The 19,732-nt window shown below is 42.5% G+C and overlaps 2 protein-coding genes across 5 annotated transcripts in view; one reads left to right on the top strand and one right to left on the bottom strand.

Moving 5' to 3' along the window:
- Positions 1 to 1,681: 1,681 nt before the first annotated feature.
- Positions 1,682 to 17,162, bottom strand: MCOLN3 (mucolipin TRP cation channel 3). Of its 4 annotated transcripts, XM_075039107.1 has the most exons (14): positions 16,935 to 17,157; positions 14,823 to 15,052; positions 12,854 to 13,021; positions 12,145 to 12,298; positions 11,579 to 11,663; positions 11,402 to 11,498; positions 10,723 to 10,822; positions 8,577 to 8,689; positions 8,346 to 8,495; positions 6,320 to 6,421; positions 6,085 to 6,207; positions 5,334 to 5,540; positions 4,843 to 4,972; positions 1,682 to 3,170 (listed from the first exon to the last, which is right to left on the bottom strand). In XM_075039107.1, exons 2-14 carry the CDS (start codon positions 15,048 to 15,050, stop codon positions 3,151 to 3,153), a joined length of 1,677 nt encoding a protein of 558 aa, XP_074895208.1. In that variant the 5' UTR covers positions 15,051 to 15,052; positions 16,935 to 17,157; the 3' UTR covers positions 1,682 to 3,150. The 4 variants fall into 4 exon arrangements, with proteins under 4 accessions (XP_074895208.1, XP_074895209.1, XP_074895210.1 ...); XM_075039108.1 differs by lacking the exon at positions 4,843 to 4,972 and having other exon boundaries at positions 16,935 to 17,161; XM_075039109.1 differs by lacking the exon at positions 1,682 to 3,170 and having other exon boundaries at positions 4,853 to 4,996; positions 16,935 to 17,162.
- Positions 17,163 to 18,291: 1,129 nt separating this feature from the next.
- The window catches only part of DNAI3 (dynein axonemal intermediate chain 3), a 32,621-nt gene continuing 31,180 nt past the window's right edge, over positions 18,292 to 19,732 (top strand). Inside the window, exon 1 of the mRNA XM_075039106.1 lies at positions 18,292 to 18,331. The gene's annotated coding sequence lies outside the window, so the exon portion shown is untranslated. The remainder of the gene's footprint in view (positions 18,332 to 19,732) is intronic.

Below are 19,732 nucleotides of genomic sequence, written 5' to 3'. Positions count from 1 at the left end.
CTAGTGCTGAGATCACTGATAGTGTTGAAGTCACGCGGATGTTTTTTTTAGAATAGGATCACTGTCACACTTCTTGGCTCCACAAGGCCATTACCAGCACATCATATATTGACATGAAGTAAGATTAAAAAGCCCCACTACACACACAACAGCAGCGGCCACAGATCTCCTGGCAGAGCTGCACTTCATCTCAAATGCAGCTGGTAGGCTAAAAAACACAGCATTGACTGGCTTCTTCTCAGGTGAGGGAAATAGGCAGATAAAGATCCTGAACACCAAGGATCAAGCGGGTCAGAAATCTGGACAGCAAGCCCTTACATTGCCAGCAGCACTACCGAGGTGAACAATACACGTTTGAGTGTCTGGTTTTCTTAAAAAAACAAAATACAGATAGGTATCGGATATGTCATACAAGCAGCATTTATTTTTCCAATCAGAACTGGACATTTTGAGCAGGTGCAAGCCAGTAACCTTTCAGGGCACTGTTCTTCTTTCCCCTCCGTGTAACAGCCTGCACCCATGGCCAGAAAGACGCAATTGCTGCTCTGCTAACTTCATAAGCAGTTGTCCCTTCTTTTCCTCCCACCCCTTCCTATCCTTTGCTTACACATTCTTCTCCTACTTTTAGATAGCCCTCCCCTCTGGCTTCACACTCTGACCCTGCCCATTACTGTTTGAAGGCAAGTTGGCTTTCATTAACTCTTTCCTTCCCAAACCCACACAACTGCCAGCACTGCTAAATTAAAAGCTGTGCAGTAACAGAGCATGGTTTTTCACTGAATTTCTACCTCGGCTGATTGACTTTTTAGCTGTAGCACAAGCACAAACACAGACTCTAACACGGATTTTATTGCAAAACAAGCTTCACAGTGAAGTTTGCCCTTCAGGCAACAGAAACCAGTCTTCAGTGGCAGATTTCTGCTATTAGGAATTGAAAGAATATATATATATCTTTTCCTGCTTTGGGGTCACCCATTGTAGCCTTCCACACCTTATGCTCATACTGCAAGCTTCTATTAACATGATTTCTCCCTGCTTCTATAAAAGTTTGTAAGAATTTGATATTTTAGAGCTCAGTCAAATGTTGAAATTTGTTGCTAATTTTCTAAGTTAACAGTGACAAATCATATGCTCTGCCCTGTTTCTAAATTAAATCAGACTACTACTTGCCTTACAACTGTATTGGCAAAGTATTCCATGGCTGTTTACAAAATTTACCTGCATTTTGAGCAAATTATTCTTAGCTTTCTCTTTACTCTGTATGAAAAAGCCTTGCTCAGAGGTCAGCCTTCTGCATTTCAGTGATCTTAAAGTGCTTGCCATCGTTGTCAGAATTCCTTGCACAAACTATTTTATACAATAGTGATGTGCACATTATACACTGTGTGTTGTCGAAGATCCATAAGGAGTTTAATGTGTCAACAGAAAACACAGTCACTTAATATTTGCTTTTTGAAGCAAGGTTGCCTTGAATCACCTTGAAAAGCTTCAAAAATCTTCAATCTTAGGTGACTGTTGGAAGACAAGGACCTCAATACAGGAAACTTTCAGATACTGTGAATAATCTGTTCTGCCTACACCTTGCATTTGGTTTGCCTTTGCTGAATTTGAACTTCATGTAATGTATGGGAGCATTTTTAGTGTAAGGCTTAATACTTGCTTATTTGTTTCTATGGCAAACTTTGAAATGCTGTTAAACAAGATCAACTGGGACCAGGTCCTCACCAGGGTCCACAGGAACTATCTTGACTACAGGAAATGCAAATTCACATACTGCTTCATGCCAGAAATTGCATATTGCTATTAAAAAAAAAAAAAAAAGCCCCTATATTAACCTGGCAACATATTTACTCTTAAAATAAATACTGACACACCCAATAGCTACTACAGCTGTGTTTATTGTAGCACATTTACATTGTGTAAACATTCAGACAAAACATGTTTAGTGTCCTCCACCTTTGTGCGCAGCGTTATACATTGTCACACACAGCTACAGAAAGGTTGCTCACAAATGCAAGTTATGTAAAATATGCTTCCCTTTGGTCCTCTGTTCTGCTCCCAGAGTGAACAGACCATAGAAAATAAGGCATCCATTAAATGGTATCACAATCAACAAAGTATATAAACTAAGTTGTCAAAACTGAACTTTTATAAGATCTAATGTTTCAGACAGCCACTGACAGTACCAGGTTATTAGGTTGGTAGGAAACATCCAGTTTCTGAAGCATGGAGAGATACAACTCTCAGAGACATATCTTCCGTGTATTTAACTTAGTTTAGACTTCAGGTTTACAGACTTGTGTACCAGAGGAAGATTTCAAATTAAAAAATAGATATTTTGAAAGTGCTTTTGTCTGACTTTTCCTTTAAAAACATAAGGTCAGCAGACTGTGAAGCTGAAGATTGTAACTGATCCTACCGGTGCTGGATATAGGAGAACATCTACATTTCTCCACTCAACTCACCCCTCAAACTTCAGTTCTGGCCTGGCATATCCCTGGCCTCTCTGAGAAGAGACTGCCACTTACATCAAGTGGTGCTTATGTTTACAGAAATACTTAGTTTCTGTTCTCAGCCATATTTGACTGGCTTGTGCATCAATTCACTGTAATGTCTCCAGAAACAAATTGCACCACGCTTCATAGTTTTAGTTTATTTTTACCATGAGTGCAGATAAACAAAAAATGCTGAGGGCTCTAGAGTGACCTTTCATTCATTCAGTGACAGGTCAGCCATAGCTAGATAATGCCTGCAGTACTGAGGGGTAGGTTGGTGTTCAAAGCTGCAGTTGTCCAGCATTATTTCTACTTATAGTTGATAGTTACTGCATTTCTAGTCTACCTCCATAAACTAGCCAAGTCTCTGAATACAGACAGCTTTTTAATGCCCTTTCCATTCCAGCACAATTTAACTGAGGAAACAAATAGCACAAAGCTAATAAAAACCCAAACCCCCAAAATCCCTGAACTAGCAGTGAGAGTGCCTAATCAAAAAGACTGTAAGTTTATCACAAGCTTCTGCCACAGGCTTACATTCTTTTTCAAGAAAAGCAAATTCAGACTTTAGGTATAAGGTTTTCCACCAGCTCCACTGCCCAGTTCTTGCAATGTGTGCTGCTTTAAAGCCTCCATGATACACTCCCACAATCCATTAAATATGTTCGCTACAACCTGTATGGGAGAGGGGGAAAAAGTTGTCAGGTACATGCATCAAAATAATAGTTTCATTGTACAAGGAGCCTTAAAAATGCATCTGAACTATTTAATTACTAATTTGTCATACACTGGTGAGCAACTGCTATGAACCACCATAAAACATTTTGAATATGTGAAAGAATTAAGCCTTGTGTGTGCTGTAGGACCGTACTACTATTTAAGGAGTGGAAGCCATAGAACTGATAACGCAACATCCTGCTCAAGATACTTACTTATTACTACAGATCATGTTTCAAGGTAAAACCAGAAGGCCACAGTACAGAGCTAACGGAGCAATGTCCAGTATTTACAGGTAACTGCAAAGTAAGCCCCTGGTCTAGCTTCTAGAGAAAAAACCACACTATTTCCAGATAAAAAAAAAACAGTCTGTAACACTAACATGCACGGTATGAGGCACGCATATGGATCAAGACATTCAGCATGAGGGTAAGATCATTAAAGCATAGGTAATCTGTTAGAAAACAAGGCTCTGAAACAAGTCACTTAAATGCCTACAGCTCCGTTTGAGTCCAGGGTGCTGCTGGCTGCCCAATAGACCTGAAGAACAAGTTGCTTCAGAGTAACCAAGTTTTCCTTTCCAAATGCTCTTCTAGAGTCCTGATCCCCCATCTCACAGTTAGTAGGAAAAGTATTACATCCCCACCCTGTCCCACCTCACATTGGGTTTCTTGCCTGGTTAAACTGAGAGGTGTGTGCAGAAAAGGAAATATTAACATGGCCATGCCCTTTACCCAGGAGCAAGATGCCCTGCTCTGCTTCATCCCACACTTTAATCTCCAGTAAGGTTCTGGACTGACTCACTGCAGGCTTTGTTGTCTCCCTGCTCTGAAATATGTCCCCATCTCCTCCTCCTCATAAATCTATTCCATCTGGCATATAACAATATAGCACACCAGAAAAGCCCAATACCAAGGAGCTGCAAATGCCTTTGATCTTTTTAATCAAACTGTAAATATTTTAAGGCTCCCCCACCAAGTGACCCTTCAGCAAGCAAGACTCATTGCTGCCAGCCAGGTTAAATATAAACCACGTATCCTGCAATCAGTATTCCTGAAGAAACAGAACTTCAAATAACTGAAGCATTAAGCTCTCCATAGTGGAAGTTAGGCAATGCTTTTCCAAGTGCTGTGATACTATCTTAAACTGCATGCTGTCTTAAAAGCTTGGCAAGCCAATTTTCTCCCTAAGTTTCAGGCCTGCTACCATTTAAGCTAGGACACCTTACTGTACAAGGTATCATTAAAATTGGATACGAAGACACTGAATAAGTTCTTCAAGTCCTGCCTACTGCAGTGAGTACAGGAAATGTTAATGCTTGCACACTATACATACGGGGTTCCCAAGTTACTGTATATATTATCTAACTTTCTGTACTATTTTAAATTAAGAATCACTTAACATAGGAAAAAATTCCCTCACCTCTCCTAAGGAGTTTGTTGGCTGCAGACATTTTGCTAAAGTGCTCCATTCTAGAGCATTAGCAATAGTTTGGGATTTTTGTGGGGGTTTTTTTCCCCTCCACCCCCAAAAAAATTTAACTACTCTTCATAAACATTATACCAGGGACATTTTGTGGTGTGTTGCTTTTGCATATACCTTAATGTATAATTTTAATATAGGTACATACCATTACAACAACAGAAGAGAGATGCAGAGCTCTCCTCCTCTAATCTGTACCTGCCAGAGTTTGGTAAGTCTTTGCACTGTGATATAAATCTCTGAAGTTCTGTCTCTGGAAAGCCATCTTGCTGGTAGTGCTAAAAATTGATATTTAGTTAAACCTTTAACAAGGCTAAAACATACAATAACACAAATCATCCCCAGACCACTTTTCAGACATTGCTCAAGTCTGAAATTAGAAGATTGACAGAATTGAATATGAAATTACTGCTTTTTAGTAGATACTTAGCTTCCATTGGAGCAGGAAATCAGATAGGCTTGTAAGAAAACTGAACTAGGGAGGGATTAAAAACCTCTCGTCATCACTCCACACCCTGTAAAGTAGCCATTATATTTATTCTTTAAATTGGCATGCACTGCAAGTGAAAATATTGAGGGAGATGAGTCTCAATAGCACCAATCTTGCATTTTTATTCCAAAAGAAGAGTCCATGCTTACCTTGACAGTTTCATACGTATCTGTAATGAGTGCAATGAAGAGACTCAGCACCATATAGATGAACAGACTGATGAAGGAGTAGAGGTAGATCCTACTGAATAACCAAACCAAGTAACTTTTCTGCTGCATTTTTGCAAAGGTGGCAAACATGTCATCTCCATTGATCAATGAAAAAAGGCATTCAGAAACCATGTTCAGAGAGCGAAACTAGAGAGGAGGGAAGAAAAGGACATCTGTTGCAGCTTTATTTGGATCCAAAGACTGTACATAACACAAAGAAGATAAACAGCTGATGACTGGCTGCCTCAGATCTCTTTGTACACCAAGGTTATGACAAGGTGCAGACAGTAAAACATTTGAGGAATGACCAAAGTTTGTCACCTCCGGTACACATACACATTCAATTCAGATATGCCAATTTCACTTTTAAAAGGGATAAGGATAAAGTCTCCAAAGCTCTAGTCTGACACTGATGTTCTGCAAAATGAAAATTATTTCTCGAAATACCAGCATGTGATTGGGAGTCATGGCAGCTTCCACTTCTGACTCAGAGCTTTCATAACTCGAGAAAAGTCTGATTGAGTCATGGAAGTCAGACTCCTCAAACAGAGCAGCATCTTGTTGAAGATGCACTATTTTTATATTAAGGGAAGTCTTAACATGGAAGCTTAGAAGACAACAGTAGTAATCTCTCTTTTGTTTAGAATCCAGTCTGTTATTCAAGTTGTCCTTTTCATGTTAAGTATATTACCTTCACATGGTATGGTCCCAGTACAATCCATCCACAGAAGCAATAGCCCAGGTAGATCATAGCAGCGCAACAGCAGAACCTCATTACATTGGGTAATGCTGCTCGCAGTGTTAGGATGAGAAGCTGCACAAAGCAACGCAGAAAAGTCAGAATTCAACCAGGCATTTCTTCCAGTCCTCTTATAGCAACAAACAGAATAAATACCAACAGCACGAAGATCCCAGGAGATCCTTACATTATACTTCTGAAAGAAACCTAGGTAGCGAATGACTCCAAGCCACACAAGCATAGTGGATGTTCCTAGGAGTATGCTACAGACGTCATAACTTGTCAGACTCTAAAAAAAAAAAGAAGACAAGAAAAAAAAAGTTCTAAATTGCAATTCTCATTACTACAAAGATCTGTTAAGAAACATTGTTTTCCTTGGCAATCTCTCCCATTAAAAATTAGTTTGGGGCAATGTGCATTAGAGGGCAGAAGTCCTGCCAAAAAGCAAGGGCACTTTCAAGTGTAACTCATTTCACATGCTTTTCCATATGGCTGTTTGTAAAATAGATTCTGACAAGACAAGCTTCATTTGCAAGGCCAAGAGCGCAGCTGCACTGCAGGTGCAGAGACACCCCCTCTGTACCTGGCTCACCAAGACCCACAGAGTGGCACTGCAAACATTTTTATGCTGCTTCCAGACCTGCGGCAACTGCTTCTGGAATCTGCATCGACAGATTTCTCAGAGCAGCTTGGGAATCTCTCCACTGCATCCCAACAGACAGTGTAGACGTGACTTTAGAACTGCAGAGCAAAGAAGGTTCTTCCAGGACATAGGCAAAGCAGTTTTTAAAGAACAGCATAACTTGTTAGCAGAACTCAGGTAAATACTAAGGAGGATCTTGTTAGGTAGCTGGGAACTGTGAGATGTAAAAACTTATCAAGGAGAAGACTAATTAGCTTCTAATTAATTCTAACTGGAGCTTCATTTATATTTTAGTGGCACTTCATCTTTTTTTTTCCACCTATACACACTGGCCTGTTTTCATCCAAGTTAGCGTATACGCTGTTCCCTGAACTGCAGCTCTACTCTGAAATGGATCATGACAGCTTACTTGAATAAGAAGTTTTCACTATTTTCTGTTTTTATTCTTCTAAGAGTTGACTAATCTTTTATAATAGTGTAATTCATTTGCAGCTTGACAAAAACCAAACAGGCTACTTTAATATGAACTTGTTACTCAGCCATTAACTTTCACACAGTAACATGGAACAAGATCTTGTTGTTATGGTCCACAAGGCTTGCAAAATGAAGTGAAATGTGTCTGTAGAGAAGAGTTTTAATAAAATACTCTCTTAGAAAAGAAACATATATCAATAGATGTATTTATGTGTCTAAGATACCCGAATCCCAAATGCAAGGTCTTACTCCAATCTTGTTCTCATCTTTGCTTCTCCCAAAGCAGGATGGAGTTCTCTTAACCAACTTCCTCATAGCTTCTTTCTACTCCTAAGAACTGAGTTTATAGTTCCTGAGGTAAGACAGGACAATTTCTATAGGGCATTTATGATAGCCAGGCTGTCACCAGATGGATTTCAAACCCAACCTTTCATCACTACTGTCCAAAGTCTATTGTTTTTATTGTCACACTTCAACGTCTGCTACAGATTCAGTGAACATTATCTGAATATTAAAGTGCTTCAGGATAACATATTGTAATAATTTTTCTTCCCTAATTCTGGCTGCACAGGATATGTTTTTAAAAGATTTTTATTCTATATCAAGTTTATTTTAGAAATTGAAGGCCTAGAACCTGGGTGTGGCTGACTTATCTACATGTTGGAAACCAGAAGCTGAGAAAGCAGTAAAGTGATGTTTAAAGAGAGACTCTGCTAGTTAAACGCTTGTTAAATGGGGAACAGAAAGTTAAATGCTAAATTTCAAAAAATCCATCAAATAAGGAAATACAAGTGGTCCTAAATGGGGAAGAGAGGAAATCAACAGTCTTAAACTTTCAGAGATTAAGTTCATTTTATTCCTTGGAGTCACAAAGGAGCAAAGATAATTAGAACTATAATATCTAGTGATATTTGGAGTTTTTAAATCTTGCAACTGGAAACAACGCAGCTCAGTTATAATGCCAGAGGAGAAGACAGTTTTAAAATTTCATGTCACTCAGAATCGAGTATAGCCAGCCTAAAGTCCTCAGAGATTTAAACCTAGCTGGGACCGAAACAATCAGTTTTGCTTTCACCTGACAGTGTAAAAAGCTTACCTTGGCTTGTATTTCCATCTTTAGAGTTGATCCAACAATAGTTAAGACATCGCTAACCATAATCAGGATGTACCATCCATTGACAAATTCCATTTGATCACTGAAAGATACTTCTTTCTTATAATAATATAGGAAAAAGCTTACAAATTCCTAGGGGAAAAGAGGAAAGAAAAAAAGTTAATCAGACTTACACAAGACCTGAAGACTTTCCAAGGAAGGAGTTATACCCACCCTTTGGAGATGAATTCCTTTAATCACTGATCGTGTGCAAAGGATCAATGAGGCCAGACAAGTCAATATAACAAAAGCATCAAAGATCATCATGTAATGAGTATTCTTCTGTACTGCAAGAACAAAAATGTACATGTTTACAATCAGATGCATTTCATCTTGTTGACCATTTTGAGTATTGAAGTAAGAATCAAGTTTTGATGTTAACTATGTTTATACAACTGAATGAAGAAAAATCTTAGCATTTTTCCCACAATAGTTTATCTGACTTCAGTTTATATTCTGAGAGACACAAGTGCATCTGCACTACAGATACCACTTCAGTTAATTTAGGAAGGTTGATACCACATCAAAAATATACCAGAGTGTGAATGGTTCTTACAGCACTGCAGAATTAGAGGTAGGAGTTGTCCCTTGTACAAGCACTGGAATGGCCTTTGGAGTGGCAGAACTTGTAAAAAAAAAAAAAAAAATCCCAGGAACTTTACAGTATGTATCTTCTCTTCCAGACCAGTATTTGACTATCAGATAGGTCTTCTGTCCTAGAGCAGTGCAGGTAATTTTGTTCAGCTAGCCAAGACCAACATGGAGCTAGATATGGAGTTGTCTCCATCTCTTATGTTACTAAAATTCACATTCTTGATCAACTAAGGTCAAATTTTGCATCAAACCTACCACTAGACCTCTTTTTGGTCTTTATAGTTATCATACAGCTGAAACTAGATGAGACAGTATAAGGATTAGATTTTTAATGCTAAAAGAGTGATTGTTTGAGAAAAAAATTGAAACAAATTAATGCTAAATTTGCAGGAATATGCAGCAATTCTCCAAAAAGGGATACTGAAGTTCTAGTCGACTTCACAAACTGCACTACTCAGAAAAAGCCCACCTACTACTTGATTATACCAATGTCACTAACACATGTTGCCATTTAAGTTGGTTTTGCAGTGTAGTCCAGAACAGCAACAACTTGTTATTGTCCAGTTGTAATCATTACCTTTGTATTTTTCCTTGGCTTTCAGAAAATAATACAGGGTACTCCAGGAGATGATTTTGAAAACTGTTGTAGGGGCAATCTACATACATATCAAGTGTGGTTTTTTACAGAAGCCTGGTATCACAGCTTTCTTGTACTGGTGCACTAGCAATCTGTCAGAGGTAGCATGCCATCTGGTGTGCATTTATAACACGGCAGCTAGCAAAGCTAGTTGATAAAGAGCGTTTTGTGGAATATGCATTTGCAGAAGTGGTGTGTTTTGTACTCTCTGATGCATTTCATTGAATTCCCCAAAATTACTTCCAATCTGGATCTTTAAAAAAAAACCAAACAAACAAACTTCTTTTTTCACTACCAGCTCTTCATTTCCTAACACAGGCATAGCAAAGGGGAAAGTGGCAAAGTAGAAAAATGGACCCGATTCATCCTATTGCTTACTTCAGAAAAAAAATTTAAAATAAGTGGAATTTAGAGTCCTGGAAAGCTTCTGACTTTCAAAGAGATTATTTTTCTCTAATCAAAAAAGATCTCAGACAATGTTTTGACCAGACCCAATAGCTGCCAACAAAGGGTACTCTTCTGAGAAACTATTTCAGATAGATTATTTAACCATACTGTGCATCTCAGTTACACCCAAATACATGCCAAACAACATTTAAGCAGCAGTAAGAAGTCTTTCTAGCCATTACACTCTAGCAAGCCTTAGCAACAGTGCTTCCTTATCTTTCCTGGTGCTAAGTCCTGAAATAAGAGTGAATCAGTTTCAACTTTCCACCACTATCATGTGTCCTTCTGTTGCCTGGTGCTAGAAGAACAGTACACAGCCCTACCTGAAGCAATGAGCAGTGCAAGTTCAGTAGCCAAAACTAGAAGGATGCACAGTGAGGTGTAGAAAAATTTTGGTTTGACAGTATCAATGGTGCAAGGTTTGAGAACTGCTAAGGAAAGTAATGGTGTGGCTGCGTTCCCAGGATTTCAGATCAGAGGTTGAAGAACAAGAATTCCTTAGAAAATCAGGATTTAGAGCACACCCACTAGAGAATGTATGTCAACAGTGCCTCATCTTTTAACAAAGAAAAAGGTTAACAAACATTGTGCTAGTGTGGCAAAAGTTTAGCATGAAAATTTGAACAGGTTTATGTCACTTACTTGATCCAGAAACATGCCAGTCTTTACATTCCCTGATCGCTATGTCGTTGTCTAGACTTATTTTAATTCTTCCACTATGTGCTTTATTATCAAACACTATCTGTATTAACACACAAAAAAAAAGGGCACATCTTTTTGAAGTTAAACCATTACATCTGTAGCACACTGTATTGCTAAGCTTGCATAATCACACGGAATAATTATCCTATGGGAGAAGTTACAAAACTTGTTTAAGCTTAAGGTAATTCCAGTTTATTCAAGTAAATGCTGTCAAAGTGAAAAACAATGTGGTGAACCATGTATTTGCCATAAATTGCTTGATCAACTAGATACAAGGCAAAATGCTTTTAAACTACAGCCTCATTCCTCTATGACCTGAAAACAACCTTTCCTAGAACCATTCCTCTAAAGTGAAGAGGTTTATGCTTTCGTTGTACTTCAGATGGATTAGAGCACAAAAGGCTGTAAGCCAGGCAAGTGCTTCAGGACCACATCACAAGCACTCAAAGCTTAGCCTCCCACAGTCACAACTGGCAGTTATTTACAGGGTACACTAAGACATGACAGTAATCCAGACACCACTGGGGACCAGTCAATGGTGCCCAAAGCTCTCCAGAAAACATCTGCACTGACTGTGTACAGTTTTAAACAGAAAGACATGTGGCAGGCTTCCACGTACCGTCAGAGTGAAATCGTAACAGTCAGGGAGCTCGTGGTGACGAACGGTCTGGAGGTTGATTGCCTTCAGATTGAACATGAGCTGCACCGTCACCAGTCTGCAATAGAGCTTTGCATTAGCTTTTTGCAGGGAAAATGCACAAACACTCTAATACAGGAGGTGCCAACTCCTCCTCACCTGTGGAAATCCAGAGTGAAATTCAAATTGTGCTTTCCCACTGTTGTGTTGTCTAACGGCATCATTGGCTCAATGTACAAGCAGTCTGCAATGGATAAGTACTCACAACAATATCTCATGGGTTATCACGCTCTTTAACCGTAATCTGCCTTTCCCACTCCCGAGGCTATAAAGAGCTGTTGGCTATACCAGACAAGATAGCACACGTGAGGAGTCATTTGGGAAGCTAGTTGACAGATACATTGGCTTCCCTGAACACCAGTCAAGTTACTCATCATGAATTCACAGGGAAGGCTCCTGAAATTACCCCAAAATACTTGTATTAGATGGCCACCACTGCTAACAGCTCTTCACTTGTTTTGTGGCAGTAGACATAAAAGACTGTTACCTTGGAGGTGAGGGCTAGAGGTTAGTTACACAGTAGTTTTCTTGCCATTTTGGCTGGTAGTAAGTTCAATACAGATCATGTGATAGGACTATACAGTACTGCGGAGTTTTTTTAAGAATTTATCATAAATCTGGGGTCCCTCCTCCCAAAGAACTGATATAATAGATAGGTTCATCACCAGTCACAATCTCTGGGTCTATATCAAAGGTGTCATTTCCAGGACAGATGGTTCCTCGCTTGTAGAACTGCTGACACACAGCCAGAGCTGTTTCTTCTGCTCCCCTCTTCTCATAAGCATGGTTTCCAACAGAGATGTTGGGCAGCTGTAAGTACTAAAGTTCAGAACAAACAGACAAACCAACTTAGATGGCACCAAAACTGTTAGTCTCTGGAGAAAACAAACAAACAAAAAAACACCAAAACCAAAACCAAACCAGAAGTGTTTGTATCTGTGCCATAACTCATCTTTATTTAAAACATCACCTAAAGAACTTGGAAACCTACAGCACACTACAGCTGAGTACTGAAATACTTTAAGGTAGTTGACAAAAACAGTAAGTGCGGCATTTGGATCTAAATACCTTTTTGCTTATTATTTTTTTCTCTCTACAATCCTTAGTAGAAAGCTTAATTCACTACTTGCAAAGAACTCTGGCTCAAATCCAAGGCCTGCATTTAGTCCAGAATTAGCATACTGATTAGCTTTAAGGATGTCACCACAAGTACAATGCTCTGGCAATGATAGAAAACCTAAATGAGTTGACACTCTAGTCTTAAGCAACTGGCACAGAAGTTCCATTTCAGACACCATCAGGGAAGCTAGTAGGAGGAAAAGGTACCCAGGTAAAGAGCATATATATTGTATACATTGCAATGACAATCCTTACCTGGTTTATTGCAAAGAATATCTGGTCATAGACATCTGTTTGTGTATATACAGCATAGGTATCATCCATTCTGTCCATGTATCCTTTCAAGAAGAGATGTTTGAATGCAACAGTGTTCTCTTCTTTGAAGGCAACCACCATTTGATTGCTCAATCCAAAAACCACCAGCTGAAAAAGACATTTATATTTTCTGTTCGAAGACAAAGTTGGCTTCTGGATTAACATACAAATCCTGTCCTACAAACAGCCACTCTTTAGTCATGCTGGTAGACACAGCAGTTACACACAGGCTACTCCATTTCACAGCTGGTCAAAACAAAGTTTGATTTTTAAGGAAACAATGGCTTTCAAGAATGTTCCTTTAACATGTTTACGAGCATCTTGTCCAAGGACTCGCATTTTTACAAAGAAAAGGATACCATCTCAAATTCAAGCTACCTATATACTGTTACATGTGCTTTGTTAGTTCAGCCTGACATTAAGATGACTCACCTTAGGGAGTATCAGTGCTCCTCAGCCAAAAAGGCAGGACAGGACTTAACTAGACCCCCAGATTGAAGTCCTTACTCCAGTGCACAAAATGCAAATTGAGGACAACTCAGAAAAACAAACATCCCTCCCTCAGGTTTGGGTGAAAGGTGCTTTGAGAATAACTGATCAAAACTGTGCTTGTAACAGGATAACCTCTGAAGCTGTTAAAAAATATATTGCAACTGTTCACAAAAAGTTAGTATAAAACCCTGCTGGCTACTATCCAGGCTGGAAAAGGTTTCTAGAAGAATATGATGTATTGTTTGTGGTAGCTCACAATTCTCTTCAGTGACTATTGTTTCAAATCTAGTGTCAGGAGTATTGTGAAGAAACTCATCAGAGATAAGTCTGAATCAGTAGTCTACAGATTAGTTTTATGGCCATGATGCAAACTGGATATGTAGGTTTTGATAAGGATAACTCAGTTACAGATACACTAAAATGCTCTGTGGACAAGCTCAGCACGCTAGGCACACAGGAATACACCAGCAAATCAACAGTGCTGAGACTGAGTTACCTACAAGCAGATTTTCTCTGAAAAGACTAAATCAGCATTAGTTTCTTTCTTATTTAGGTTCTTCCACCATCAAGTTTTATTTCTAGTTGCAAAATGGAACAGATGACAATAAGAGGATGATGATACATTTAAAACTGAAGCAGTAAGTAAGGGATACAAACATGCTGCCAGATGTATAGCAGGAGAACTATTATTTCTGCAGTTTGTCCCATCATTCATGCAACTGTGGAAAACATTCTTCTCTATACTTGTATTGTCATAGCGCTGACACCACCATAAAGGTGAATCACATGCAGGCAACTCTGAAGGATCATCATCTGAGGTGTTAGATAGGTTTCATGAAAGACCTTCTTCCTCCTTAACCACAGAACTTTGAGACAAACAATTGTGTTTTGGACAGCAGACAAATGTGTTATATGAAATCTATGATGCAAGGCTGGGTGAGAGGAAGAACGGGGCAGAATTTCTGTGTTTTTTCAATACAGAGTTTGTATACCATACATAAGACACAAGCAAACTGTGAAAAAGCCACCAATTTCGGTTCTCATTACTATGATATTGAAACACAAGCGACTGTTCCTTCCCTCAAACACACACTCAGAGTGAAGAAGGTACTGGGGGGAACAGACATGTAAGGATGCCATCCTTGGGGGGCAGGGGAGAAAAAAAAATTAAAGTAAAAAGTCAAGTTGAGCCCTTAAACATTGTTCCTTTCATCTCCGCTCTTAGGAAAGCTATTTTTTCAGTCAATAGTTTTAGGAGAAAATTATGCCATCTGAGATCTAAGCTACATATGTGCAACTAGGATAATTTTGCAGTCTATCCTCTCCCTGTCTCTGGACCACACACCATGTACAGCATTTGTCACCTGCACTCATTCGACCTCCCATGGGCTGAGTCCCTGCTTGACTAGCTACTCACCTGAACAGTAACCATTGCTATTTTGAGTAGCTGAATCCCAAGTTTCCAAGGTTTCCTGCCCCGGGCCCAGAATTTCTCACATGGGTTCATGAAGAAGAATTTTAACTTCCTTCTAAGCTGGTCTTCCAAAAGCCCCTCCTGTGATAGTGACAGGTGTCGTGTGTAGCCGCAAAGATTTTCATCATCGTGAGCACTGCAGCTGCTCACAGCCACTTCAGAATTTTCCATTTCTGAAATGAAAACAAGTCCACGTCAGTTGGAACACATGCAAGCATGAATACAGATCTGTCTGCACCGACAACCTGGACTCCAAAAACATTGATCTTCTGCAAAAGGCACCTGCATGTTACACTGATTTTAAGACCTTCCTCATAATATTCTGCATGTTCTGCAGAACCTGAAGAAAAGTTTGGGTAAGCTCTTAAATTTGCAAATAGGCTGTCAGAACATTTATTTAATAGCGGAATTTCTGTCCCTTTGGAATTATGGAGTCACTTGCTGAAAACTTCTTCCTCTCTCACTTGCCAACAACATCATATATGCAAAAAATCCTGACTCATTTCCTTCTGTGTCCAGAAGAGTACCAAAAGCCTCTCACGAGCGTTCACTCTTCTGGAAAACTTATCTACTTCTGTAGCTAGTATTTTCCCCCACATCTACAAGCCTGCTGTCCAGTACTTGAAAGAAATGGAATTTTCAAGACAGACAGCATTTTTCTTAGACATTAGTATTATCATCGTTCACTCTTGGAAATGGAGACCCAGCATGCCAAACTGCAATTCAGATAAATTACCTGAGTGCATTAACTTGTCATTTATTATATCTACGTTTTTCAGCCATAAAAGACTGAATGCAAACCAATGGTGATCATGAACCAGACAAAAAGACCAAAACGTAATTGTATTCAAGCATCATGATTAGCTGAAGAGGCTCACATTTTAGATGAGGGGAAAGATTAGAAGAGAACCTTATAAACACAGTTTGAGATGTTACTCTCTACAGTATTCAACATGTTTAGATATTAATCTGCTACTAACTTCACTGACTCCCAAATATTTTATAAATGCTTTATGAAGTACTTAAGAGGTAGCCAGGAGTGTTTATTTCAGATAGAAGAATGTTGACAGTAAGAACAGAGGAGACAACCCAGGGTTGTGAATAAATTTAAAGATGTGCCATATTAGACAAATTATTTTTAATTTGCATGAGAAAAAGTTTCATATAACCCAAACAAAAATCATCACCAAGATTAAATTTATAAAATGCATAGATCGCATCCACTCTCCTCAAGCAGCCACTGCACACACCAGAACACAAGTCTGTTTTCAGATACAATTCAAGACCTTGCATTTCCGCAGTTGTCAGAGAGGGTGAGAAAAATTTTGAATCAGCAGTTTAACACTAAGAATAGGCACATAAATAGGCTTAAAAAAAAAAAAAAAATCAGCTCCTGTTTTATCAGGTCTCCACTGCCCTGCGGGATACAGTATGCCACAGTTTCCACTCGTCTTTCTTACAGCTGATCAATGGTTTCTAAGTTAAGCCCCACTCTGATACGGCAATATTCCTGTCATTGTACGTGCTTGATTTCAAATAAATAAATAAATGCTTCTTGACCTCACAGGATCGGCTTGAGAAGACGTTCCGGACGAACATAACACCCAGGAAATCTTTTCTCACTAACCTGCGCAGAGGCAGCGCGGGCTGCACGCACGGGCTGCAGGGCTGAGGCTGGCACGGCCCCGGCCCGCCACGGCCCCGGCCCGCCACGGCCCCGGCCCGGCCCGCTTCAGCCTTCCAGCCCCGGCACGGCCCGCTTCCGAGCCATCCCACACGGCTGACAAGCGCACCTGCAGCCAGGTGGGACTTGCACCGCCTCTCGGGTCGCACAGGGGACCGACGCGGGCCTCGCCCCCTCCGCAGGGCACCGGCCCTTCCCCGGCAGCCGCCGCCGTGCCTCGCCCGCACCCCCGGCCCCGGCGGAGCGCGGCAGCCCCCTGCCCCTCCCGGGCGCTGACTGACCGCGGTGGCATCCCAAAGCCAAAACCTGGAGGCCGGGGACGCACCGCCCCGGCGCCGCTTCGTGCTTTTAAAGAAAAGGCTCCAGCGTACCTGCCGGCCGGGTCGTGTCCCTGCCGCGAAGGTCCCGCTGCTCCCTGGCCTCCTGCCCACGCAGGCAGCGGGGCCGAAGGCTGCTGGCGCCGGCGGCCGTGGGAGCGCGGCACTCGGGGCCCGCTGCCGGCCGGCCCGGCCCGGCCCGCCCCTCCCGCCCGGCGGGCTCCGCAGGGGGCAGGGCTGGGGGCTTCCGCCAGCCTCCGCCAGCCCGCCCCAGCCTCGGGGCTGGGCTGTGCCCGTCGCCCTCTGCCTCACATCGCCCTCCCGCCGCACGGGACCGATGGCTGTCTGCGCTGTGTGTGCTTTCCGTGGGGTGGTAATGCCGCCTCCGGAGCCATTAACGTGGGCTTCTGCACCGGGGCGGGGGGGAGGTAACGCTTACGTTATCATCAGCTGTGTCCCGTCTGTGATAAAAAGCCCTTCGGGTCACAGAGTTGTAGTTATGAAGGGCAGACAGCGTGACAGTGAACTGAGCGGAACGACTGACATGTTTAAGTCACTGCACTTACATGCAGTTAAGCTACCGAAGTTATTAACGGACTTCAGAGGAACGGTCTCCTGCCCCGGGTCTTGGCCCGTTTCCCCGCACTGCGGGAGCGATCGATCACCTTGGCGCTGCTGCCTGACGCGGGCAGTGCGCGGGGAAAAGCCGGCTTGCGGTAACTGCACCCACTCACCAGCTGCCTAACGCGTGCTGCAGGTACCCATGTGAGCGCTGGTATAAAAAAAGAAGGGAAAGTAAGGGCAAGGCAGAGCCAGGGAGGCTAGCGGGCATTTTGAGAGAGGGACTTCCCTGGCTGCAGGGAGAGAAGTGGAAGACAGCAGAGGATCCCTCCTGCCTACCATGAGGAGGGGGGACGGTCCTTGGAGTGCCACCAAGGACCAGCATTGAGTGAGTGCTCCACAAACACAGAGGGAAAGACGCTCCGGGGCTGCTGCGTTTTACATTGCAGCAAAGCAAACTGAATTATTTTTATGCATCAAAAATATGAAAGATGCGGCATACAAATCTTCATGCTACCAAATCGCATCGGATCCCCCCAGCACTGCCTGGCAGCTAACGGCGAGGAGGTGCTGGGGCGGGGGGACCGTGGGTGGCTCGTCTGCAGAGCAAGCTGCCACCAGCGGCCGCCTACAGACCCCATCGTGCTCTGCTCCCCACTTGCCCCAGGCGGCGACGGGCCTTCCGCGCGCAGCATGCCGGGACTTGTAGTTTTTACCCCATAGCCGCTGTCCCGCGAGGAACCCCCAATAGCAGCTCCCCCTCGCGGGGGCGGGTTCGAAAAGCAGAGCGCCGATTGCCTGTCGGAAGCGTCAATCCTGGCCCGCCCCGTTGCCCTGTCAACCGCGCGGCGCCAGGGACGCGGCGGGGCCGGGGCAGCGGTGCCGGGCAGGTAGGGGCGGCCGGGGGCGAAGGGGACCCGGCAAGGCGAGGAAGCGGCCCCGCTGCGCAAGTGGCAACGGGTGAAAACCCACAGGCTTGAGAGCACGGGCAGCAGCCGACGGGCAATAAGCGTTGGGCCGGGCCGCAGCCGCGGAGCCCGCGGCCTGCTCCGTGCGGCCGAGGCCGCCTCAGCCGCCTCTTTCGCCGCCCGCCCCGCCGGCGGGCTGCGCGTCGTCCCCTGGCCTGCGGGAGGGGAAGGGCCCGGCGGGCCCTGGTGGGTGGCCGTGCCAAAGGCCGGAGGGGTGCTAGCGAGCGGAGCCGGGCGGCCGCAAAGCCCGCCCTGACGGCGGAGCGAAGCCTTCCCGGCCCCGCCGGGCGGGCCCCTCTGCTTCTGCAGGCGACCTGCACGTTCGTTCATCCCCCGTCCCCGCCTCAGCGCGCGGTTTTGTCCCGGCAACCTAGCTCTCACGTTTAAGAGACGAGACGGTTATTTTTCCCGCCTTTGCTTAAAAAAGAGGAAAGAAGTGGATAAAGACTTACCTAGTGTAAATCTTTACAATATAACAGTTCTGGTTCAAAAGTCATAACAAGGCAACATATGCTACTGGTCGCTTCCTGACAGAATCATGCTATGACAACTTAAATATCATAATTAGTAACTATTGAGGTACTGACCAAATTGTTAATAAATTTTAATAACGCAGACCAGCTGTACTGGCTCACACCAGAAGTTCTGCCTCGGCCAGTAAGAGGCCTGGGCAAGACTATAGTAAAGCCATACTTCTACTCTTCGCACCCTTTTTTCTTGGATTGATGGTTTCCTTTCTGTAGCCGAGGTATTATCAACATTTTTGGTAATCCTCAATTTTTTGTCTGTCAACTTGCCCTGTTACTTTTTGAAATAGTGCACTTTTGGCAGCTATCCTGTCCACAGGCAGTATGCTCCTTAATTCAACTACCTATTGTGCAATGAAATACTTCTGTACTCCTTTTGTTTGTTTTCAGTCTGTCCCTTGGTAAGCTCATGTGATGCCAGCTAGATCTTGTATTACGAAAGACCATGAATAATCATTCCCTGGTCACTTTCTCCAGGCCTCTCATGATTTTGCTGACTTCTGTCATATCCTCGTCAGTCCTGTCTTTCGCAGGCTGAAAAGAGTCCTTGTTTATTCCTAGTACAAAACACGTCCCATATCTTCAATCACCCATGTTAGCCTCTTTTTTTACCTTTTCCAATTCTGTTCTATTCCTCTTTGAATGGAAGAAAGGAGAGAAACAGAATACAGTATTATCTAGTGTTTTAATGAAGTTTTCCATTTTGTTCTCCATGCCTTTCTTATTAATTCTTAACCTAAATTTACATGCATTGTACTTATCATCCCAACGCCTGTAACTACCTCTCTATTGGTTT

This window comes from Buteo buteo, chromosome 10 (assembly GCF_964188355.1).
Source record: "Buteo buteo chromosome 10, bButBut1.hap1.1, whole genome shotgun sequence".
NCBI lineage: Eukaryota > Metazoa > Chordata > Aves > Accipitriformes > Accipitridae > Buteo > Buteo buteo.
This window is presented reverse-complemented; position numbering and strand designations above follow the sequence as displayed.